At 42.6% G+C, this 25,570-nt stretch overlaps 1 protein-coding gene across 5 annotated transcripts in view; it reads left to right on the top strand.

Annotated features, from left to right (window-relative positions):
• Positions 1 to 25,570, top strand: part of FARP1 (FERM, ARH/RhoGEF and pleckstrin domain protein 1) — a 172,761-nt gene that overhangs the window by 125,017 nt on the left and 22,174 nt on the right. For 3 of the 5 annotated variants that reach the window (XM_075716494.1, XM_075715057.1, XM_075713595.1), the window contains exons 12-15: positions 641 to 881; positions 15,570 to 15,757; positions 17,644 to 17,733; positions 19,938 to 20,071. In XM_075716494.1, coding sequence (XP_075572609.1) covers positions 641 to 881; positions 15,570 to 15,757; positions 17,644 to 17,733; positions 19,938 to 20,071 — 653 coding nt within the window. Of the gene's footprint in view, positions 1 to 640; positions 882 to 15,566; positions 15,758 to 17,643; positions 17,734 to 19,937; positions 20,072 to 25,570 lie in introns of all 5 variants that reach the window. The other 2 variants (XM_075715744.1, XM_075714336.1) reach the window with 1 other exon arrangement.

Raw genomic sequence — 25,570 nt, 5'->3', positions numbered from 1 at the left:
CTTCAGAGAATTCTGCTATAAATGCAGCCCATTTCCAATATCTTTTAGCATTTTAATATTTCTAAGACAAGCTCAGATAGATGGAGCATGGCTATTGGGCAGATGCGACATATTTCTGTGCGTAGAAAAGCTAGCCCAGGAATTAGTGGCAGGTATGCTCCAGGGATTGAATGTGGGGTATTCAAAAGCCCACACATGGCTTTTTTAGTGTATGTAAGTAGGCTGTGCAAAATTTGTCTTACATGTTTCTCTTTTTTGTCCCTCCAGCTTCTCAGAGTAGTGCAAACAGGGTGATGTTCTTAGTGTTCATGGATGCCTTAGGGCATTGAAACATCTCAAATACCCCTTTTTACATATCACCACGTTCTGTCTGCCTTCTCTTCCCTTGCTTAGTTTATGTATTTTTTCTGTCCTTAAGATCAGAGACCTCTTTTTTTTTCCCTTCTAATTAATTTTGAAGCTTGGATTACCTCTTCCACTTTCAAGAGACTCCTATGATGCTGCAAGATGCAGTGCAAAATTCTGGTGCATAATTAAACACAGCCTTTTCCCTCTGGTTCCCTTCCCTCCCAAACCTCTCCACTCCCACCCCTCCCTCCCCCTTTGTCTCCCCCTTGCCTTCCCTCCTTTATCTTTCCAGAGCTCTAGCTTTGCATATGGAGACGACAATGATGCTGCAGCAGTGCAGAGCTGCCGGCAAGGGAAGGAATTGAAGGCTTCAACAGAAGACACTGGACAGCACAAGAGCCCTTCCTTGAAGAAGAGCCCAAAGGAAGGCAGAAAGGTGGATGGAGCAGTGGTGTCAACAGTGGAGGAAGAAGAGGAGGCTGCTAAGGACAGGATGCAGCAGAACAGACCTCAGTCACAGCAACCAAGCACAGGTCCAGCTTCCAGGGCTGCTCATGGCAGCAGCACCTCCATTCCTTTCATTGACTGCAGTGATGTAGATAGCGAGTATGATCTCCTCAGAGGACAAATAACCCGGTCATATTCCCAAACAAATGACAATTATGAGGGTGATTTGACCAGTGGTGCCTATATTCACTATAAAGATGAAAATCGCAATAGAACTAGTTACAGGGATTCCTCAGCCTCTATAAAGTCTTCCCAGTATCTCTCTGAAGAGTACCTTGATGATAACCCAGCTAATCTCTCCTTCTACACTGGGGGAAGCCCCAGGATGCCAAGGCACAGCTCACTGGTTGACGAAATGTTTAGAGGGCCAGGGAGCCGTAGTCCACTGGCCACTCCATTGCCTCCCAGTAGCAAAGGGTCAAGCCCTAACATGAGCCTGAGTAGAACTGGCTCTCAGGGTTATGTCTCAGAAAATGGACATGACTGCGGGGTGAGGACTGGGGAGGAGGATAGCCGTGCCAGTAGCTGCCACGGGTATGGCAGATACTCTCCAGGTTCTCAATGGCCTCATGCACAGAAAATCCAAAATGTCTGCAATAAATCAGTTACAGATCCATTTATCCTGAGCCAGATATCCTCAACCCCTGGGCAGGAGTATAGATCAGGGAGATATTGTAAAGGAGATGGGGTGGCTAAGATGTCTTCTCCAGAAGGCAAAATGATGGCCAATGGTATGCCAGCTGGGGCACAGTCAAAGCAGAGCCCAGTCATGCAGTCGCTGCATGCCAGTGGCATGATGGATCACACAGCTGCAATCCAGATGATGGAGGTCTCCACGAGCAGTGGGACAGAATCTAGCGATTCCGACTCGGAAATCATTAACCCCTTCACTCACCCCCTGGTGTTTGGAAATCCCATTGTGCTGAATTCCTCTCCCATGCCTAGAAATAAGTACTCCTTTGGAAGCCTTCAGCTTGATGAGGAGGTAGAGGAGGGTGTGTCTGTTGGCCTCAGTGATGAAGATGGTATGCAGGTCTTCAGCTGCTAGGGACTGGGGCATACGAGACGAGTGGATACTGTGATTGCTCATTGGAGTGATTGCATCTTCTGGGGCTCGTGAAGACTGTCTGGTAATAATTTCAGCGCATGGGCTATTTCAAATGTTACAATTGTACTGACCAGCCAGACAGAAGGGATGCTAGAAATACAATAATAAGGATAAATCTCAGTGAAGCTTAACAGTAATGCATCTCCTCTGAAAGGCAGGAGGAGAGGAAAATTATTACTGATTTAGGTATCTTTGTAAGACTTTATACACTCACCTATTCTTTGTATGAAGTCATATTTTAGGTATATATTGTAGCTTCTTTGACACTTGACTAGTTATTTTGACAAAACAAACAAAAATGAAATTAAGTAGGTACGTATCTATTACAATTTTTTTTCTCTCCCATATAAGGAGAGCAACTTATGAGTGCCTCAGCAGAGTTAGGGGAAAAAATTAAACTTATGGCCAAATGCAGGCAGCTTGATATTCAAGACCAAGACTTGTTGAAATCTTGAAATATGCTGGAAAATTTTCTCATAGCAAGAATGTGTTTGGTCTATTCATCTTCATAACCCATTTTATAATCTTAACTGATGAACTGAGGATATAAATTAGGCATGTATACAGCAACAATGACAGTATTGGCTTTTTCTTCAGTTGGTTCAACAGGCTGATTTGGTGATGGAGATTTTGAAACTCCAAACTCTTCCTTGGGCAAGAAAGAGAACAAGATGAAAGATAGATAATTCAAGTGAAAAAAACTTAGATTGAAACAGCTATAATGAAGAGCGGTATGCGTATTACTTGCAAGGCAATCCTTTCTATCCTCTAGCAGTGTGGTATAAAGATTAATTGCAAGAGATTTTTTCCCCTTACTCTTTCAGTGGAGTTATTCACAGAGACATCAAAGTTCTGTTGTGGGTGATTTGGGCAGGGGAGGGTTGGAGATGGTGGCTGTTTGATTTTATTTTTTGCTTTGATCATGAAAAATCTTTATCTGTACAGGATCCAATTAGTCTGTCGTAGGTTATTTTTTTAAGAGTGCCACCTCATAAATTTTTCATCCCCTGACACAGAGAATGATGGGACTAACTGTGGTCCAGGCTGATTGTCTTCTGTACTGTACATAGAGTAGCAAGGTTTTGGCACATGTGCAGAAGGACAGAGAGACTAATTCTTCGTAAACTTCCTTTTCACAGGCTAGAAGTATTGAGAATTAAGGCTGTATACTAATAAAATCTGATTCTAGTTTCTCCGAGTTGATTAAGAAAATCCAGATGAAAGGTCTCCTGTATGGAAAGTGTCCTGCAGTTATTAGGGCTGGGAGACAAGATGTGCTCTTTAACACTGGCCTTAATTTTAACTTTTACGTGTTTATCTTGTGGGGGAAGGGAACTAAATTTGAGAATTTTAAGTGATGGACATCAGCATTGACTGAACTGCAGGTCCATTGCAGTGTTCTGCATCATGCAGTACATGCATGCAGCAATGATGAATCCACCCACATAAGTACTGATGAAGAAGTTACAGGACTTTGTAAATCTAGACAATATAAAATTTTCAAGGTTGTTTTTACAAGAATAATAACATAAGAAGTCTTTTTTATTTCTCTAATGCCTTGGTCTATGCACATTTTAACAGAGTTTAATCTGAGTGAAGGATATTTAAAAAGATACCTACAGTAGTTAGGCATGTCTTGTTATATGCTTTACTTTTTTGCAGTAAAATATATTGTTGTGTAAATATAAGTTTTAACCTGCTCATCCTCTTTAGTGTGTTGGTTCTCTTAAAGATTAGATACCTCATTTTTAAACAGGAATGATTTAAAGCATCTCTTTAGACAGTGATATTTTGGTGACAGGGAATGCTCTCGTTTGTTCCTGTACTTTAAAGCATGAATCTGGAAACAGCGAGATTGATAATTAGGGAAAAGCTTACTTGTATATTATTCTAAAAGAAGGTGGTTTGTGTTTTGGATTTAGAATAGGTGTAAAATAATCGCCTTGAACTTCTCAGTATTTAAGATGAAATATAGCTAGTTGAACTCTGCGTTAGCAGATAGCGTGAGCATGGGGAGTGGGTGCATGAGTCTCCTTTTGATTTTTTTGCTGCCTGTGCAGCAAAAGTACCAGTAGTTATATGATACAGTAAAGTAATAGCAATCTGGACAGATTAATTACTTACTTTGTTAGCCAGTAAAATTAGAGTTCAAGTAATGGATTTTCAACAAAAGGATTTGCAGTTGTTTCTGCTACTTAAGAAATAGATTTCATGTTGTTTGGATTTAAGTGAATATAAAATTTTATAAGTGGTGTTTACTAGTTTGCATCCTTTCAAATACTGTTTTCAGGCCTGATTTCTTCTCTCATATGCCTAGAAAGGTAATGGATTTATAATTTTACAAGAACAGACCTGCTGGTAGCTGGAGTTAGCTTAGTTGCTAATAAAGTGTCTCAACAGCTTTTTTTTTCCCTTTTGACTGTTATTCTCAAAAATGAAATATGACGATTTCTCTCTGACTGTTTTCTATCATCTGGCATTTTTTCAACTTTAAATGCTTAAGTGGTTGTCACTTTAACACATGTGGAATTCTTCCAGTTTGAAGAAATAAAGTTTGTAAATTACATAGGAAATAATTTCATTTAGGATGAATCATTTTTGCAGCATTCTTATGCCACTGAAGTTCAGTTTAATATCAGTAGACAAGCACTTAATTAAAAACAGTCTGTGGGCCAAATTCCTCCACCAGACATGTGGTTCATATCTGGGAGTTTGCCAAGAATGGCAAGTGAGAGAGCAGTTTTAAATCGACATTTTCACACAGGATCAGGTCCCTCGGGATTCATCTGGGAGTTTGTTTCTGTGGGACAAGCACAGAAAGGCCTTGGAGGAAAGAATAGAAACCTTTGGGCAAGACTGCAGAGGAGATGAGATGGGGGAATTCTTGTTGTTCTAGTTCACAAAGGGTACAGGGGAAGAGGAGCCTGTCAGTTCGAGTTAGTTGTTGCAAGCATTGATTAATCTGCACACCCTGGTCAGTGGCAGTGGTCTAAGCATACCTGTGTCTCAAATCTAACAGAGGTAGCTGTAGACCAAGTAAAAGATTGATTCTCCCACCAATTCCAGTAGATTTTGGAGTGTGGCTGATGGCACTTCAGATTCACCGTTCTAAAATTTTTTATTCACAAGAATTAACTTTTAAATTCCATACTCCTGAAGTGCCCACATATCCTTAGGCAGTGGCTACAAATGAGGGAGCTAAATCGCAGCGAGATCGAGTAGGTACATCTACTTCAAATGAGTAGTCCTGAGCCACCCATCTTCTGTCCTTCCAGAGGATGTGGAGGAAGCTTCTTGTTGGGCTGTCCAGATGGGTTTTCACTGTACTGAACCAACTCTGTCCACGTAATTGGATGAATATGGAGTCTAGTTGCAAAAGCAGTTTGGGTTTGTCCCAAAATAATGTGCAGATGTGGTTAGCAACTTAGTCTATGGATAAAAGGCACTCTGATTCTTTCTTTGCTGTTCCAAGTACTTGACCATGTTCAATCATCTGGTACCGTGAATGAAAAAAAATCATATCAGACAATTTTAAGTTTTCTCCAGCTCACCAGCAGGTCAAACGTACTATGTCCTGTTGGGATCTTCTGGAGGGTTTTTTTCTCATAGAATCTGTTTTTCCTCAGTGACCTGGGATATAAAATTTGGGAAAAATCTGGCTAGATGAAGGAAATGTGGGTAGTGGCAAGTTGATGTAGCAGCCAAGACCTACGTAGGATATTGCAGGTATGGAGTTTTGAATAATTGATATCTGAATGGCCTAGACTGCACTGTTTTCTGTTTAAGTCCATATCCCCTAGCAAACATATTCTTTGTGCACGACCGAGAGGGGTGTTCTCTGAAGATGATTTGTGCCTAGTGCTGCCATTGTCTCAAATCACCCACAGCTCATAGGCCTGCCTAACATATACCATCCCATTAACCATTGTAGTGCACGCTAAATACAAATTATATCAAAGAAAAACTGGAAAAGAAACTTGTGTAGCTGAAAAATGTCAACATGTAACTGAAAGTTTTTAGGTTTGCTCTATTTGCATGTACATTATGTGAGCTATATGGAGCTGAGATCAGTTACAAAGTAGATGGATGAGCATAATGAAAGAGTTGCATGTTAATAATTTGAAAAATTAAATCAATCTACCAGTTTGCTTCAAAATTAAAGGGCATGCAAAATTAGGCAGACTTTTCTTGACAGAACAGCATTGGCAATGCTGAACGTAATCATTAGAACCCAGCAAAGGGTGAAAAAGCAATGGTTTGTGAATTAGTTCACTAAATGGGGCTACTATTACTAGACCAGACTGCTTTAGGACCTGTTTTTTCCCCCTTGAATATTTGTAGGGCTGGTTTCTGTTTGCACAGATGTTTGTGGAGCAGCTTTTATTAGTTGAAGCAGCTGTATTCATTCTGAAGCAGTAGCATTCATGCCAGAAGTTCCTCTCTGGTCTCTCTGTATACGCAATTACTTGATGGTGACTGGAGAAAGTCAAATGGAAAATGGGGTAGACAGATCTAAACCCTGTTTATAGCTCCTCCTTTTCTTCACTAAGAAGCAGAGATGTTTTAAGTTCTGTCTTCTGTCCCAAGATAAACACGCACACATGCAGAGTCTCTGTAGTCAACTAGAAATTTCTTCTGGGGTACTTCAGGCTTGGGATGAAAAAGGAAAGGAGAAAAATAGGAAATATCTTATGCACACTAAAAATGTCTAGCCTTATTTATTTACAGTTCCCTTTGGCATAGCGTGCTTTCCACTCTTTTCCTGAGAGTATAAAGCCCTGGTAGTTTCTTAGGGTACTTGGAGAGCAAGAACCATGTTGATCAGTTGAACTGATGAAGCAGACCTGATTTTCAGTATTGAAAACCAGTGATTCAGATCTCATCAGTATGGTTTATATGCAATTAGCATGAACTCTGGCTATTTCTGGAACAGTTGTTCAACAGAAGAAGGAATGTCTGACCTATAAATTGTGTCAAATACCATGTTTGTTTAACTAGTCTCATTTGTCATAATGAAGCATTAGGCTGCTGTCAGAGGTGACTTCAGAATGAAATTTTAATTACTGCAATTTAACTTCTAATGATGAAACAAAATTAACAATCCAAGTTCTTCCCAACTTCCACACGTGTGTGAAGGAGTTGGGTGTCACTTACCTTTGCGCATAAGGATGTGGACCACTGGAGATCCACCTCATTCAGCAGCATGGTTGTTACTGGCTGGAAGAGACAGTGAGTGTGAAGGAAAGAGGTTCTGTGTTCAGGCATGTGTAAAGTGAAGGAAGCCAAAGTCCCTTTTAGTCTTCCAATAATGCTTTTCTCTCTGAATGGTATAGTTTCTTAAGGCAGCTTCTGTACATTTTAGCGTATCTCTTTCCTTTTCATTTAGGGGATCAGTCCTCTTCTCCATACCAAATAAGAGAGACCCTAAATATTTGAGGGAAATTGAATCTTCTGGAACAATTTTTAATATATGCACCTTTCTTTTGTTAGCTGCTGTCAGACACAAGTGGTAGGAGAACAGTCCTTTTGTCAGAAATCCAACTGCTTGTTGGTGTCTCCTACTTGATGATGATGGTTTGGGGGTTTTTGGTTGTAAGTGGTTGATGTACATCAGGAGGTCCCAAAGATTAGGCTGATGTGTAACTTTTATCAAATGTGGGTAGCAGCAGACTTTGGTTTCAGTCAAGCTACATTAGGAAAAATTTTTGCCCATGGTGTCACGTTCTGGAAAGGAAGGAAATATAAATCCTAGGAAACTAAAATTAACAAAATCTTTCCTTTTCTATTTCAGTAATTTCTACAGTTGCTGAAATATGCCTAGACAAGGGCACGTATCCTATTATTTATAAGGGAAATAATTCTTGTGCAACATGTGGATCCTGGACAAAGGCATCTTCTGCATTCCTTCCTACAGTTAGGCTGTGTGGTGTCATTGATATTTTAAAATACAGAACTTCTACTTAAAAACCAAAGGCATCATATGAATAGAAAGCCTAGTTTGGATGATATGTAGCAGTTCTTTAGAGTATTTTGTCTTCTGTTCTAATTCTGTGGTCTATAAAGAGCATGTAGAATAAGCTTGGTTTATGTTGTTTGTTATTAAAAGCAGCGAGCACTTTCTTTTAAATCTTACAAGATCTGGAAAGCCTATGTGCCTGGCTGAGCTGTGTATTCACAGGCATGTTTTTCATAAGTATGAGTGTAAATAATGACGGTGGTATTACAGTAAAGAACTTAGGATCATAAATTGGTATGACATGATGGTAAATACTTAGTTTGCTCTAGAATGATTAGAGTTTTAAGGTGTAATTTTTATTGATGACTTTTTTGTAAAGTTTTGGCCCCTGAGAACCATAAAAATCCACAGTTCCTACTGATAAAAATTAACTCTAAAGCCAGGAATGATACAGCTGTCACTGATTAAACATGGAAGGTTGAAGGAAATTGAATGATTCCTGATTCAAGGGCTTTCAAGCTTGTTAAAATTAGATTAGATGCTTTCTTTAAAATGCTGCAAGTCCCGTTTTGAGAAGAAAACAGGTTTTTGCTTTTGATGGTTTACAGCAAGATCAGAGGTAGGTCTCTCTGTTCAGTTCAGTGAATGTTAGAGCTCATGCCTGTTGCTTTTCCATGAGGCACTTAAAAATCTTTGATTAGCTGAATCCTTCTTTTTCCCCTTTCCTGCTAAAAAACTCACCTGGACCCACTAACGAAAGCTCATAAGCTTGGAAGTGTTTCACCTATCCAGCCCCTTCCTGATTTCTGTGTGTGCACATGCATAGATTTTTTTAATAAATCTCAATAGTCAAAATTAATTTTTAAAATTGAAAATGCTGGGGACTTCATTCTCATTTTTGTCATTTGTTTAATACCGTTTAAAGAGAAACATTTTTTGTTTCATTGTATGCACTGTTTTGTCAGCATGTACCTCTCTGGGAGAAAAAGCCTTTTCAATGTTCTGTCTATCCTCAAAGCATGGTGTATCTTCTGTTCCTTGCATTGTTTGGAGCACTGTCTCAATGTCCTTTTACTGCAGAAATACCTATTTGTATTGGGAGTACCTAATTCCACTTATTACAGTGATCCTGTCTCATAGAGCACTCCTCACCTCAGAACTGGCGAAAACCCCCACCAGGTTGTGAGTCTCAAGCTGAGAAACCACACCATGTTGAGGAGCAGAAGAGTGGAGGGAGGGGGGAAGGTCTGTTTTCCAGAGCATTCGGGCTCCATTGAGCGCAGTCGGATTGCCCTTCATTTCCTAATGAAGGCTGCACCCAACGACGATCAAGTCTGTCTGCCGTAGCTCGTAAGCAGGATCACTGCAGTCTCGGGGAGATGTCTTGTTGAAATGGACAGTATCTGTGGCATAAGCTTACATGGGGGCTGAACGTTTTCAATTCCATTGTAGCACTGTCTCATGTTGGTTTAAAGACAAACGAACAAAAGCAAACCTACCCAAACCCTGGGTACAGCAGGGAATCCTTCTACATGTTGCTCTATTTCTGCCTGGAAAGATCAAGGCTAGACAAAGGACTGATGCCCAGTGACCTTGTATTCTTCCCAGGCTGTAATGTTCACTCTTTGTTCTTAAGATGTGGGTGTACCCTGATGTAGGCCAACAGCAGTTACTGTCTGATTTCACACTCACCGCTGTCTAATACTGCAGTATACCAATAAAGCATGGACCTTTACCAACTGGAGAGGTTGCTGGCTACTAAACCAACAGCAAGCTTGCTGAGACTATAAGCATGTCAAGCCATTTAACTGTGTATGCATGGAATTAATTTTTTTTATTATTATTTTTAGTTTTACCTGTACTGAAGGCTTTTACTCATTCTAACTGGTATTTTGCTGTAAAACTGTCACTGGTTTAATTGTTCTGTCCATTTGCTGGCTGATGCTTTTTCCCAAATGTGAGGAAATGGGTTCATTGGGAAGGTGCACCATTCTCCCAAAACTCTGCCACTCACTGCCTCTCCTGCCATGGGCACACATTTCGAAGCTGTGAAGTCAAAGCAAACCTTTCTCCCTGTCAAGTTCCTCTCCAAGCCAGGCAGGGTTATTGGTTATGTGTGACATTGGATCTCTTCCCGAGTTTTTTTTTCATCCTGTTCCTCCTCAAATTCTTTGGTACTGCGTTCGGGGAAGTTTGTACATAAATTTATGGTTGATGTATAACTACTTTTAAAGCTTTTTAATTCTAACAAACTGTATTCAGCACTCCACCTTGTTTTGTTTAATGAGGAAGAGGAGTGCAGCCTGAGGAACTGGTCCCCCTCGAGCTTTCATGGAGGTCAGTGGGGGTTTGTTCGTGTGTTGAGGGAGAGCAGAGCAGAATCTCCATCCCATATCTCTTTTAGCTCAGCAGCGTGGCTGTGCCTGGTTCACAGCTGGGGAGAGAAGGGATGGACACCCTTATTAAACTCTTCTCCAATCTAAGCTATCTTCAGTTATCAGTGAAGTGCATATGAAAACTCCTGCCATTTCATCTGGTGCTATCTGTCCCCCATGTGATGTTGTACTATGTGTCGTTCTCTGACCAAAACTTTTAGGTAGAAGTTAGAGGTATGCAACCACTGTGACTACGGAAGATTAAGGTAGACTAACTATGTGGCCGCAGCAGCAACAGCTCTGTCAGATACTTTCTTATTAAAGAGCCTTCATAAGTGGTATCCTTAGTAATGCAAAGCACAAAGGGGCAACACCTTGGGTTTCATCTACCAGACTGGAGTTTAGAAAACACTCATCTGCCCTTAAAGCAGAGTAAAAGCTTCCCCTGACTACAGAGCAGTCTGTGGAGCAGGCCTAAGAGACAATAAGCCCTGCAATGTTCCAGGTATTGAGAAAGGTGCTTTTCTGGCTCTTAACACATTTTAATCTCTAATAATAAAACTATAAACCTTGAGAACAATATAACCCTTAACAGCTGAGTTAGAGTGAGCACTGTAGCTGCACGTGGACTTTTCCAGCAGAATTTCAGTCACCTTCAGTTATGACTGATTTTCCTCTCAGTTTCTATAATTGAGTCATTTTCACTTCTTGGTGCTCCACAGAGGAGGAACATACCCAGGAGCATCTTAACACTGCTGTACTCTTCCTTGCTGGTAAAACACAGTGTACGCCTGTACTTGGCACTGGTGAGGCTGCACCTTGAATACTGTGTTCAGTTTTGAGCCCCTCACTACAAGACAGACATTGAGGTGCTGGAGCGTGTTCGGAGAAGGGCAACAAAGCTGGTGAAGGGTGTGGAGCACAGGCCTTATGAGGAGCGGCTGAGGGAACTGGGGTTGTTTAGCCTGGAGAAAAGGAGGCTCAGGGGAGGCCCTATCACTCTCTACAACTACCTGAAAGGAGGTTGTAGCGAGGTGGGTGTTGGTCTCTTCTCCCCAGTAACAAGCAATCAGGCAAGAGGGAATGGCCTCAAGTTGTACCAGGGGAGGTTTAGGTTGGATATGAGGAAAAATTTCTTCACTGGAAGGGTTGTCAAGCATTGGAACAGGCTGCCCAAGGAAGTGGTTGTGTCACCATCCCTGGAGGTATTTAAAAGATACTTAGGGACATGGTTTAGTGATGGACTTGGCAGTGTTATGTTTACGGTTGGACTCGATGATCTTAATGGTCTTTTCCAACATAAATGATTCTGTAGGGATGGGAACTGTTTCTTTTGAAGCATATGCAGAACGCTAAATGGTGTGAGTTTGTTACTCAGCATTTTCAGGAGAAAAGGAGTAGAGGAGGAGTGTCTTCAGGATACACTGAGTCCCATTTATCTTCCTCACAAAGAGGGGAGCCCTCACATGTTATGTCAAAGTCTCTAACTGGGGATTTCAGGTCATATGCTGTCTATGTAGTCAACAAAGAAAGAGGCAGCACACAGTTCAGCTCACCTATGATTTGAACTGACCTCCGGGAGGGACTTTCTTCATCAGCTAAAAAGTACTGATTTGAGCTGGTTTATCCCTGGTAGCGGGCATGTTTTAAAGCAGTATGGCTCAGCCAGCCCGTCTCCATAGGCGCCAACCTATGGGTTAACATTTGTGCATGATGGGAGCCTAGAGTAAAGCAGATACTGCTGGTGGGATGGATCACAGCCAGCCAGCCAAGTGCAGAGCCCAGCCTGCACCTCTCTTGCTGGGCACCCACAGCTTGCCGTCACTCCCGTGCATTCCCACCACCAAATTGCAGCAAGCAACTGCGATATGTGTTTTCACAGAGGTATAGCTTTTAAGCATTCAATTTTAACCACTGCCTTCATTTTACTTAGCGCATAGAACGTGTATGTTGATGGTGAGTGATTTGAGACACATGTAAAGCTAGGATGCTAACCCATGTTTTTATGTCCTGTGGCCATGTAAAAAACACTACTGTTGTTTTGTAGATTTTTTTTGTCAAGTTAGCTTTCAGTCAAGGTTTACTTTTTCTGTCACCTTTCCTACTGCAGCACCTTTCCCTAATGTCAGGGGAGTAAACTAGTTCAGTGGAACTAAGAACCATTCCAGGTATTTTCGCACTGATGGGCTGGCTAATCTGGCATACCGTGATAAAGTGCATTCTCATTATTTGCTACTGTCATCAACCAGTGTTTGTTTCTCTTCTTAAACACCAAGCTCAGAAAAGAACTGAAGCACAGGCTTAATTCCTGCCCACTCCACCAAGGATATAATTTTAGTATGTGCTCAAGCAATCCTTAGATAAACATCCTTTTGTACTTGTCTCTTGTACTTGGCTCTATTATATTTGAAAGATGGCCCAAGTCTGAATCTAAATAAAAATGACTTGAAGTACGAGCAAAGCCAATTCCATGTTACCAGCCACAAACCTTTTAGGCCTCCAAGGTGCTGTGCAGTACCACTTGATAACTGGCAACAGACGTGCTAATAATTGCCTGTCAATCAATGAATCCTTTAGGGTAAAACATGAGGAATTTCAGTACCTTGTAAATAAGATTGGTCTTCTCCCTTTTGCTTCTGTTTATATTCTGCAGTATGTAGTTGATGAGTAGAGCCTTTATGAATATACTGTTCCATGGCAGGAGGTCAGATGAAACATTGCGAAAAGATGATTTGGTTAATGCAGGTTATTTGTTCCTCACCTCCATGAAAAAGAGAAAGTCACTTCGCAACATTGCCATGACCCATCGGCATGACACATGTCCTGATTGATTGGTGATGGGGGAGAGAAGACCTTTCATTTTCATTTCTTCATGACTTACTGACTTCCTCACAGCAGAAAGAGTTTGTTTCCCACCTTTACCAGAATAACATCCAGTGTGTTGATCTTTATAGCTACACTGGTTGTAATTAGGCCCCAAAATGTGCTAACATAACAGCATTTTGAGGCCCTTTTGTAATGTAGCCACTTTCTTACACCTAGCTTTAATTTTCACTTGTTCAGCATATTGGCAGATGGGGTCTAATGGAGCTCTTGCTTGTAGGTGGTGGTGGTTGGATTTGGTCACTGCTCATGTCCACATTGGTACCAAAAAGGACGATGTAGCATTTCAACTTGCTGCAAAATAACTTTGTAAATGTCGGTGATGTATTGGTGTGCAAGTCTTTAATCAGTGGGGTGTATACTCAATGCAGTGAGCCACCAGGCACGTTTTTTTGTGATACTTTCCATAATACTTTTCCCAAGTCATGTCTTCCAAGCCTAGTTTAGGAAGTCTTTTTAATTCATTATCCATTTGATATTTTATAGTTTAAAATACTTAAGTTGTACTGACAAAAATTCCAGTACATCAGAAGTTAGATCTAGGATCATAAATAGGTAGGTGGATATGTCACTGTATCTATATCTATCTATCACAGATAGGTGCTATTTAACTTTTAGACTATAATGCCTGTGAACTTCTCACAGAGGTGCAAATCATTTATTTGCTGTCGTATGACAGGCATAGTGCCAGAATTTCTTTGTTTCCACGTTTGAGGTTATATCACTTTTCTTATGTCTTTTGTAATGTAGAGTTAAGTACTTTTAACCTTACAACCTTGCTATTAATCTGTTTCACTATTTCTCAATGATGAATTCCATTTCTTTTTAAAACACTGTATACAGTTGTGTGCTAGTGTCAATAAAATTGACATTTGTGTAACAAGCTGTGGCATTTTCTCAAATTTCACTGAACATTGATTTAGTGTGAAACTGTTGGTAAATCCTTTCTTGCTAGCTGTAATAATACAGACCTTTATTTCAGACAAATACTGCTTTGACTTCAATTTATAATAGGCTACATAACTGTCATGATTACGTAAACTGATAACTGTATTGTTTTTTTCCTTCTCTTTTCAAAGGAATAACATATAAACATGAACTGGTTTGGAACTGGAAAACATTTGTGTTCTAGCAATAAATCTTGAGTTCTTCCAGAAAATAAATAGGTTTTCCTACTGGCCTAATTATATTTATTGGTGCCTCTGTTTACTGGAATATCTCAGCTGTGTTGTAGCAACAGGAACATTTACCTATCATAATCTAGGGAGGACATAAATACATGATAGTAAAATGTATTTGACTTTAATTATATACGGTGATGTATGTGTTTTACATTTAATCCTAGACAGCCTATTAGCGGTGGTAATCAAGAGCTTGTCACGTTTTTTTCATTGGATTTTAATGTATGATGCCAAAATGATACAGACTGTAAATATTCTTCCACATGACAGATCCATCTTCTAAAACAGGTTTAGATTTTTAGAGGTTTGGAGGAGGGGATAACTGGGAGAACACTGGGCATTTTTGGCAAACTCTTTCCTTTGTGCAGTCAGTAGTCTGGCTGCCTCCCAGAAGACAAAATGCTAATTTCAGTAATATTTAATGTAGTGTATATGAATCCATGGAAGTGTAATTAATTGTTGAATCCTTTAATATTTTTAATCCAAAATTAAATGGGACTATATATCTGTGATAATCTGAAGTTGTCATGCTTTGTGCATTAAAACTATTGCTTTTCTTATGTAAATGTAATGCTAGCATTTCCATCCCAAACAATCAGAGGAGCATGGAAAGACCTACAAGGTATAATATACATACTTGTGTTGTGTGTAGAAATTGGGGAAATAGTAGTTTTCTCCTTTCATGTTAGATCTGACTGGTCTTAGCAGCAACACTGCTGTAGAAAGTCATTGTTTCTTTTTCTCTAGACTTCCACTAGATAAATTTGTTCTAACTTGTGTCCTGTAGCTCCCTATGAAGTACTGATTTGAGTCTTTGAAGTTCTACTTTGCTAGAAAGAATGGCACTCCTAGGGTGACTCCCTTACTGTTGTATTTATTCTCTTTCATAGAGTGGATTACAATCGTGAAAAAATTGGTATTAATATGAAGTTTAGCAGTAAATATTGCAGCTCAGTCATATATGCCTTGATCCCTTCCCTACAGAGATGCTGATTTCAGCAAGTTTCATCAGCTAAAAGAACCAGTCCCTTGGTTAATGCAAGTGGATGCAGTTCCTCTAGCTTCAAGTCCATTTGGACTAGTTTGAGGATGCTGATGGCTGTGGCTTGTAGTGTAATTTCACATGCTGCAACTTAAGGTTGTAACTCTTTTTGGTATTTCCTAGAGAGAGCCTGTCCTAACTGATTTCTCTTTTTACCATTTTTTAGCAGGTTCTCTGACTGGCAGCCCTCACCTTTCAGAGCTTTCCATCAATTCCCAAGGAGGACCATCGGTGGCAAATATGTCTTTATCTCCAAACTTGAGCCCTGATGCCAAGCAGTCATCTCCATTGATCAGCCCTTTGCTGAATGACCCAACATGCATCAGGACTGACGATGAGGAAGAGGTCAAAAGAAAGGTAAGGCAGAGGCACTTGGCCTTGGCTCTCTTCTCCATGTTGCATTGCAACTACTGCTGTTTGTCAAAGTGACTAATACCTAGACCCCCTGCAGCTTCCTCATCATTAATCCACACAGATAACTTGACTTGGGTCACCTGATATCTGCTGTCCTCAGTCATGGCGTGTCCAAGAGCATCCCTGTGCTCCTGAGGCCAAACTCACAGTTTGGAGCGGGTCAGGCCAGAACCACAGAACTGCTGTAGCTGAGGGCTCAGTGCCCTGGATCCATCCTCCTGAACAGGGGTGCAGGAGTTGGGCCCCAGCTTGTCTTTAAGCAGCAGAGAGAAGATAGGTAGCTCTGTGTCCCTAGGGTTAATGTGGGATAAATCTGGGCCAGTCCTGTTGATTGCAACCTTAAGAGCATGTTTTGAGAGGGTCTCCTGTAAATCTACCTTGGTTTTAAGGAGTGGAGTTCGGTAGTTTGTTGTAACAAAACGGTCAACTCCAATGTGTTATTGGAGGGAGAATTTCCAAGTGACAGAAAGAGAAGAAACAGCGTTCAGCCTGTGCAGGAGTGTCCAACCCAGGCTCTCCAGTCTGTTTCTGCTGGGAGCACCACTAGGAGAATTTGGTTGGGGGAGTAGAAATGCTCGCTTTGAGCCACAGCCTGCAGCATTCAGCTGGGAGTGTTTGGCTCAGCCCCATCATTGCAGCAAAGCCATAAGGGAGCATCACATCCAAAACTGCTTTTTGAAGACAGAAGTGATTCTGTCTGAGCCAGGGTGTTCTGGGTGTCTGCTGGCTCGTCCCTCCTGTGCTGCGGGGCGAGAGGGAGTTGCTCTTGTCCTTCTGTCGCCTGCTTTTTCTCCTGAGCTGGGAGCATCTCAGGAAGAAGTCAGGAACTCAGATGGCTTTGCTGGAAAGTGGGAACATGTGTAAGGAAGATCTCCTTTCCCACTGTGTGTAGTTAGTTAGCAAGATATGTGAGAGAAATTTGAGAAGAAGAAAAGCCAAGAATCAGTTAATAGACTGACAATTCTCTGTGCCAGTCCAAGTTAAAGCAGCCAGTGACTGCTGTAGCTTATACCAGCTGATGATGGTTCCTATGGGGTTGTATGCTGCCTAGGAAATGCCTGTGCAGTCTCCCCTCGCATCCCATTGTAGTGCATCCTCTGCATCGCTGATCTTCAGGGAGGAAATATAGAAGCAAAGGATTTATGGATGTTTTGCTCTTCCTTTTTGCTTCCTGAGCAACACAGACCAAGACCAATTGGGATGCTTTGGCTCTTCAGAATTAAGAGGTCAAAACCACTTTTGCCTCTTGGACAACACAGGAGGATTTGGGGGTTTTTACCTGAAATTTGAAATCTGTATCTTACCCTAAAATTCTTCCTCTCTCCCACTGTTAGGTTGTCTAGCCGCACTAGGAAAATCTTACGGATTTTTTTTTTTGAGAGTATTTTTACTGTGGATTCTTACCCTGACAATGAAACTTATAATAATCGGACACTAATTTTTGCCACTTTGTCAAATTTGACATTTGTCAAATTTGATTCAAATGGTTCTCTAGCCTGCAGAGGATTTCTTTGTGAACTTCAGAATATGTCCTGCTCCAGATGTGTGGAATAAGCTGAAAGGAACATCAGCACCCCAGAGCTGTAGAAATCACCTCAGCAGGAAAAAAGTCTCTCAAGAACCCATAGAAAGTGCTTGTTCTTTTGTGTTTGCAAGGAAGGATTGTTTTCAGGGCTTCAGGGCTTAAGAACATTCAAGCATGAGTCACAGTAACCACAAGCAAGGGTCACTAGTTGGTAACTCTCTTGGTGATTGTTGTCGGCAGTTTTTTCCTACAGAAAGCAGGTCCATAAAAGCAGATGAAAACCTAATATGTTTGCAATTTGCAGAGATTCCCAACTGAGAAGGCTTACTTCATTGCTAAAGAAGTAGCGACCACAGAACGAACATACCTGAAGGACCTTGAAGTCATCACATCGGTATGTTTACTCGACCATTACTCATGAAACACGTGAAGCTCTAGTCAGCATTTCATCTGCTCCATTTAACATCTTAGCTGTTCCATGCTACTTTTATAGTCTGCACTGTAGGTATTCTCTGCAGAGCACAGGAGTACAGCTCTAGGGAGGAAATAACACAAAAAGCAGAAAGTAGAGATTTGCACTGTGGTTAGTAACATGCACTACGAAACTGTATCAGTTGAGGAACTGGGGACACAGTTCAGTTATTTTTCCTTGCTCTTATACTTTGTGGTTGTAATTACTAAAAATGCCTGTGGGTTTTCAATGACTTCTCTTAAAACTGAAATAGCTCCCTAGGGGGACATATAAATGTTTTCTCCTGGATTAAATGCCCTCCATTTAACACGAAATACTGTGGAGTACCTATTTGAATTATTCTGATTTTTCAGTAAGTGAAACTGTCTGTTAAACGGGTCATTAATCTGTAGCACCTGATCAGAGTGTGATTGTTAAAATCACCAAGGCAAATAAGTGCCTTTTTTGCACACACACAAACAGCCTTGTTTAACTTCCAAGAGTAATGTGCGCAAGATTTGGCCTTAAATAACAATCGTCTGTAAAAGCGCACTGGATCCAAAACCTCTCGTGGTATTTCAGCAGGGCTGCCAGCTCCAGACCTCCCAGCTCTTTAACTGCCCGGTGTGTGTGAAACTCTGTGAGGTGCTTTGCCACCTCCTGCACTGAGTGTTGTGGTAGGGAGGACATGCTGCAGGGAAGAGTCTGTTGGTACCGGCTGGGAACCAGGGGGAGACACCTTCTCCCCAGCTTCTCGTCTGTTCCAGGAGCCCACATGGCAGATGGAGTTGATCTGATGCCAGCTTAGACATAGCCAACATAGGCTGGAGCAGCATGGTTGTTGCAGGCAGCAAGATAGCTGTGGCTCCACTGCCTACTACCCTGGCTTTCTGAGAAGCCAGGCCTACGAGGGAGGAGGCCAGGTTCTGTGGGACGGTGGTCATTGCTGCAGTCTCAACAGCAGAAGTGCTGTTTCCATCTTCTATTTCACCCAGTAGCTGCAGAAAGAGAAAGTTTTAGCTCTTCAGAGCTAAAGCCTGTTTCCCACCCTGGCCTTTATTCTTGCGGTAGGTAAATTTGAATTTGTCACCAAGAGGCATACAACTAGCTCTAAGCTAATCATCAGGCCCATCAGCTGTGCCTCACAGGTGTCTGGCCCAGGAGGCCACTGAGAGTGAACAAGTAGCCAGCATCATTGGAAGAGGTAGAAGGAATGAGTGTCATGCATGAATTTAGAGTCTTGGCAGGTGTGCAGTTCTTCAACCTTAGCTCTGCTCAGTGCAGAGATAAGGCAGGGGAGAGGGAGGCTTGGGGGAGGTCTGTCTTTATCCCAGGTCTGCGTCAGCGCCAGCTGATGCAGTGTCAGTCAAGGCTATGGTCCCAACAGCTTTGTAGGCGCTGCTGGAATTTAGCCATAGATAGCTGGAACCCCTCAGGGCAGCGAGGAGGGACTAGTGTTATCATGTGGAAGATAATAGTCTGTGCCTTGGCAAGCCCCCTAGTCCTGTGGTTTTATGTCACCCATAGGTCTATTAAGGTGAAATAAAAAGAATATGGAGCAAAACTGAGCAGGAGCCCATTGCAGTCTTAACAGTGTTTGGCACTGACCCTCCTATTTTCTGCTACTTGGAAGTGCAAAGTACGGTCCTTCTACTTGTTCACTTTGCAAAGTGCATGATGTTCTCTATCTGCACACAGCAACATGGGCTTGAGTGCTTACTGTACCAACTCCTGTCAAAGGGATTTCAGACAGAACTCGGCAAAAGAAAATGCCGAGCATATTCTTCATTTTTACTGGAACATTTGCAGGTGTTGCAAGTATTGCAATAGTCTTTCTCTTGCACCTCTGGCATTTGCAAATGCAGTTTGTATTGACCAACCAGTTTGGGCTTGAAAAGAATTTTCAAGATTTGGTCAGTGATGGCAAAGGGGAAGGGAGTTTCTTTTTTAACTATGCAGGGCCTGACCGCTGATGAGAGCACCAGTTCAGCATGTAGGAGTGTCAGAGGTAGCCTGGGTTGTGTTCCTAGTGCCAAATAAATAAGGTCCTTACTGAGTTAGGTGTATTTGCATTAGGTGTATAAAGGCAGCAAATGATCATACCTGCATTCTGCCCCCTGATAATTTTGCTTCTTTTTTCTTTGTAGTGGTTTCAGAGTGCAGTGAGTAAAGAGGATTGCATGCCTGAAACACTGAAAAATCTCATTTTCTCCAACTTCGAACCTTTGCACAAATTTCACACTGGTTTTCTCAAGGAAATTGAGCAGAGACTTGCTCTGTGGTAAGATTGTTGTTTGTTATTTAGCTGTGTTATTTCATGCCATTTAGCATTTCTGCATTCCCTTTTTGCGAACTCTTTGTGATCTACTATAGTGATTCATTTGTGAAAATCACAGATGTTGGTTATTAACAGGCTGGATATATTGAATCATGCTTTGTTCATGTTTACTTGACAAACTCTGTTGTTTGGATATCTCAGGTACAAGTATATGCAAATGAGATCATAATTCTGCATGAAGCTTTCTCTTGCCAAATGTCAGTGATTCTATATGGTATTCTCCTCTGAAAAACATGCTGCAAGCAAGGCTTATCAGTAATAAAGAAGGAGCAGCGAAGGACCAACTCCTGTTTCTGTCAAATAGGTGTAGGCTGGGGGGCATTTCAGAGATCAGCTTCCCATTCTGCAGCACTGCAGCTTTGACACTCTAAGGGTCTACAGTGCGCTTTACAAATTGACAGACTGTTGGAAGAGGACAATGGGCTTAAAAATTATCTGTCCTTAGCATAATAGTGACAGTAAAACATGGCATTTTTGTGAAATAGCTATGAAGTGAGTAATTCTTCCCTGGCAGGACTCTTAGTTCATTTGACGACTGATACCCGAGCAGAGGCAGCACACAAAAGCCCTCTCCTCGCTCCGATTAGACCTGTCTGGATGAGATTGTCTTGCTCTGTGTAGACATTTTTTGGTAGCTTATCTTTGGTGCTGGGTGCTTTTCCTTCTCGGTTAGAAAAGTGACAATGGAAAATCACATGAAAGCAGAGCAGGCAGACCTGATGAGTGCTAATCAGTTTAATGCCTCTTTTAACTAATTAATCAAAACAAAAGCAAAACACAGTCTTAGAGCGTGTGAGTTTAGCTCTTGTGATGTGATGAGCGAGGTCGTTGAATGAGAGCACAACACATTGTGGACTAGTGCTATCCAAACCCACCCTCCACTGTTCCAGAATTAGTGGGTGTTCTGGGGAGAGGGGAATGCGATACTGCCTCTTAGAGCCGAAATCCTCACCCAGCACTCGGTGGCTGATGGTTGACATGAGGTTACTCCTAAGGCAGCGTGCTGCACAGCAACTCTGCCTGGATCTGCCTTTTTTCATTGGGCTGCTACTGTTTTAATCCAGCTGGGATTCTTACTGGTGTTAATTGCTTTCCAGTAAGGAACATTTATTGCAGGTACTCCAAAAAGGCTCTTTCAAATGTTATAAAATAGTGATTGTTTCTCCAACCATGGTGTAGGATTAACCATAGTTGGGGTTAATCCCCAACTGGCTGGGGTTAAGCATGAATGGTGAGAAAAGGAAAATTTATACAGTTAGTAAAGGGGCAAGTTCTGCTCTCTATCAGACCAGTCTAATATAGTGAGCTTGCTGGGTGCTGATTCCTGGGGCACATGTTGAAATAGAGTTTCCCCCTATATCCTTCCAGTTGCTGGGGGCATTACAGGTAGATGCCAACCTCCTGTTCAGGTGTGATGTTTTTCAAAACTTGGATGATGCTGCAGTAACAGCCTGCTGTGGAAAGGTGGCATTGTAGTAAGGAGGTATGTTAAAAGAAAAAAAGAATGTTTAGGCTTTTAGAATTTCCATTATTTTATTTTGTTTCTCCAAGTTAGCTTTTTTTAGACCTCAGTAAGCCTTTTGCTTTCCAGCTTTCCCTGGTGTCCCAGGGCTATGGTTTCACAGAGTGGTAAACCTCAGCTTAAGGCTCCTAATATTGTATTTAAGCTGCAGCTACTCTATGATATAAAGTGCTGATCTGCTACAAGGTTACTTTGCAATCCAAATTTGTTAAAAAATATTCTGCTGAGGTAACTGTGTCCCAGCTGGGCACCTCATTCTGACTTTGTCAGCTCAGCTATTGCATGTCCTTCCAGTTAGTGTAAAGCAACTGGGAATTCTCTTGTCAGCGGCTCTGATTCATTTGACAGAAATGCAGTCACGTTCCTGCCCCTGGTCTGCATCCAGTTGCAACCAACAGCATGCATTTACCTAATGTAATACCACTGTTGTAGACGGTGTTTGTTTTTCAAGTTCTGGAAGATTTGAATACGTGCCTGAGGAAGGGAGGCGGATTTGCTGGCAGGTGCTATTTTGGAGGTGTTGGTGTTTTTATATAATGCCACAGACGCCGAGATAAGCCGCAAGCAGTAAACTCTATCCTATAGAGATTTCTGTTTAATTAAACAGTGAGTGACAAAATCAAACAGCCCCTCAGCACGTAGAAGAAGCAGCTGGTGGCGGATTGGTAGGGAATTTCTTCAGCAGCGTGGTCAAGGTCGCTCAGCTCAACGTCCCTACTGCCATGATTGTACCCGTGCCTTTGGCCCCGGGTGGTTTTAAGCTGGCGGGCTCTGGCTGTGTTCACCACCGCAGAGCAGGGCGCTGCCCAGCCTCTACAGCCGCTGCGTCGCTGCTCGCGGGCCCAGCTGCAGGCAGGTGCGGGCAGGATTCCAGCCAGCTCATTTAAATCTGAATCTTCTCTGTCAGCTCTTTTAAATTTCCAGGCAGGTGGAGGGGGGAGGAAGGTGAGACGCTTGTCCTGAGACATGAGCGTGCTCTGCCGTTCGTCAGAGGGTGACGTGTCTTACGAAAAAAGGGCCTTTGAATGAAAGGGTTGTGGGCTTCATCAAGCCCCTGGAAGCCCTTAGCTACCCTGGTGTGTTGTGGGAGCTTGTCTGAGAGGAAGAGCCTCCCGCCACCAGTCATCTGTGTTCCCCTAGTGAGCAGGATGCTGGGTTTTATCAACTTAAAGTGCAGTTCAGCCTGCTCCCTCTGCCTAGACATCAGTGTGTTTGTCTAAGGTTTGCTTCAAACCTTCATGCTGCATGTTGGAAGGTCTTACGGGAGGCCATTCCCTGGTCTCTTAGGACTTGAAGCTTCGCGTTGAAGCTGATGCTCTGCAAAAGAGCTGCAAGGAGGGCAAGGCCAGGGATGGATCGCACGTAACGATTGTTAGATGGCTCTGTGCTTTTAATTTGTTAACACCTCTATTGACTTTCAGTATTTGGCTCAAGGAAGCTCAGGTTGTGCACATTATTAAAAGCATTTCTGGCTTGCTTGAAGGCTTCTGAACTGTTTGAATCTGCCATCAGAGGCAGGCTGTTTGCTACTGAACATCTTAAGGGCTGGTATCCTTTTGACCCAGTTATAGATTCTGGCAGGTCTGATTTGTTTCTTTACACAATTCACCCATTTTTCTCTTTAGTACTGCATTTCCTAAGAGCAGCACATCTCAGTGTCTAGTGCATAGTGAGAAAGTTTTTAACAAGACGTGAATTGATGCTGGCGCCAATAGCCAACTGCGGAATATAGGAAGTTGCTGCATTTTTCACAGCCAGAGTTTCTTTCTGGCCATGAAACTGAGCAGATTCACAGTGTTTTCATTGCACAGCATCCTAAGATCAGTCATGCCATGCTCTGGTCGATGTTTCTGCCCAGCTTGTGCTGTTGCTGGGTCAGTGAAGCAGCCCATAACTCCCATCGGTTGCCCCAGCTGTGCTGAGCCCTCTGTTCACGAGACTGACCATGTTCCTGGGACCAAGTGAAAACACCCCTCTAGAGGCCCTGTGGTTCGAGGAGAGGAAGGATGACCTTTGGTGGATGCAGGCAGGTAGCAGGCAGGCGTGGGGCTCTGCCCTCTCACACTACAAGGGAGGAAGAGGGAAAATGAGCAGGAAGCTGCTTGAGGTGTGAGAGAGAACAGTGCACGTCAGGCTGTCCCGTTAGCAGGGGCCAGGAGACGTACGTCCCGTACCTGGGCACCCAGGTCCTGGTCCTGGCTACCAGGACTCCTCCAGGTTGCTCCTCAGCAGGGCTTTAGGTGCAAGGCCAGCAGTTCCCAACCCTTTCTGCTGGGAGGAAATATGGGAAGAATATCTCAGTGACTTAAAGCTGGCTCCTGTTTCCCAGGGCCTGAGAGATTTTATGGCAAGGAGGAAGAGAGGTAGGCAGTGCAGGCAGAGCGTGACATGCTCCATTAACATCTGGCCAGTTGAATCTGAGAAGTCAGTTAGGTTTTGCTCCTTCATTTATCTAAGCTGTTTAATAGGCTATTCATTTGGGCCGCAAGCACCATTTTCCAGCCAAAAAAATTGAGCTCATCTCCCCACACCCCTTTAAATGTTTGTATTACAAGTTTCCAAATGTTTTTGTAAATTCTAATGGAAGGTGGCAAATGGAGAGCCATAAATTTCCCCCCTTGGTCGACTGCTAAGCACTGCAGAGAGCAATGCTAGGGGAAGCCAGGATAGCCATTTCTGCCCTAGGAAGCCGTATCAGGTAGGGTGAATCTGCATTTTGGGCCTTATCCATGTGCTAGGAAGAAAAAGCATTACGTACTTTCCAGAAATGCAGGCAGACTTACCTTCTCCCAGGGAAGCCAGCAATTTGGCTCCCAGTTCACAGGCACTTCTGAGGAAAGCTGCTACTCAGTACTACCAGATGTGCCTGAGAAATGTGCGACTGGTAATTTGCAAGAAAAAGCTCTTAGATCTTAGCATATGAAAGGAGAAGGCTCAATCAGGATTAGTGGAAGCCAGTTTGAAAACCTGTAATAAAAAGCACTCATGGAGGTGTAGGAAGATGAGCTAAATGTTGCTTTATTAACCATTTTTTGTTTGGGAAGTAGTACTTGCGGTCAGGAAGAACAGCCTGATAAACAGTTTCTATAAACAAGACAGCAGTCATTATCTGCCTTCTCAAATGCACGAGTGCTGACTATTCAGCTGGTTCTGCGTGCCTGGTGAAGAGGGATGAAGAGGACAGTTTTGAAAGTCTCTGTCCTGTGTACAGAAATGAAGTATGTGTTTGTAGTATAAACCTCAGAGTCACGCAGCGTGGATTCCTGAGACAAAGACTTTAAGAGGGGCTTGGTGCCAGTGCATTGCGCTCACTTTTGAGAGGACAGTTTGCATTGCTGAAGTCACTTTTGGGTACTTCTGAGGATTAGAGCCATGCTACACCCAGATGAATTTGCAATGGTGGGAGAGAAATACCTTGTCCGGGATCCATCAGTAACACCCAGAGCCACGTTACATTCATCTCTGCGGCTCTCCCAGGCGGGATGCGCCCAGGATCACCTCTGAGGAGCTACCACAGCAAGGTATAAAATGTTGTTGTTTTTTCAATAGATTTCCACGCGATGGTGTTACTTGCTCTGATCTCTTACTGTTTAAAAGCATTACTGATGAGGCATGCTTGCTGTGGATTGGGTTTCTCCCACAACAAGGATAGCCAGCCCAAAGTCTTTAAATGTGTGCACGCTCCCCGAAGGCTTGGTGGGACTCTGGGAAGCTCTGTTGGCTCCAGCAGTATGTTGCTTATGCTCTGAGCAGTGTCTCGTGCACCGCTTGCTGCCGGAAAGGACAGCTGCAGCATCGGCTGCGATGGGCAGGGTGATAAGAGGCACTGTGTAATAGCAGGGTGTGAGCAAGGAAGAGGGTGTTTTGCTTTCATCAACTCTTCTTTTGCAGTTACAAAATGTTCCTCTTATTTAAAAGGC

Source organism: Pelecanus crispus, chromosome 1 (genome assembly GCF_030463565.1).
Source record: "Pelecanus crispus isolate bPelCri1 chromosome 1, bPelCri1.pri, whole genome shotgun sequence".
NCBI lineage: Eukaryota > Metazoa > Chordata > Aves > Pelecaniformes > Pelecanidae > Pelecanus > Pelecanus crispus.
This window is presented reverse-complemented; position numbering and strand designations above follow the sequence as displayed.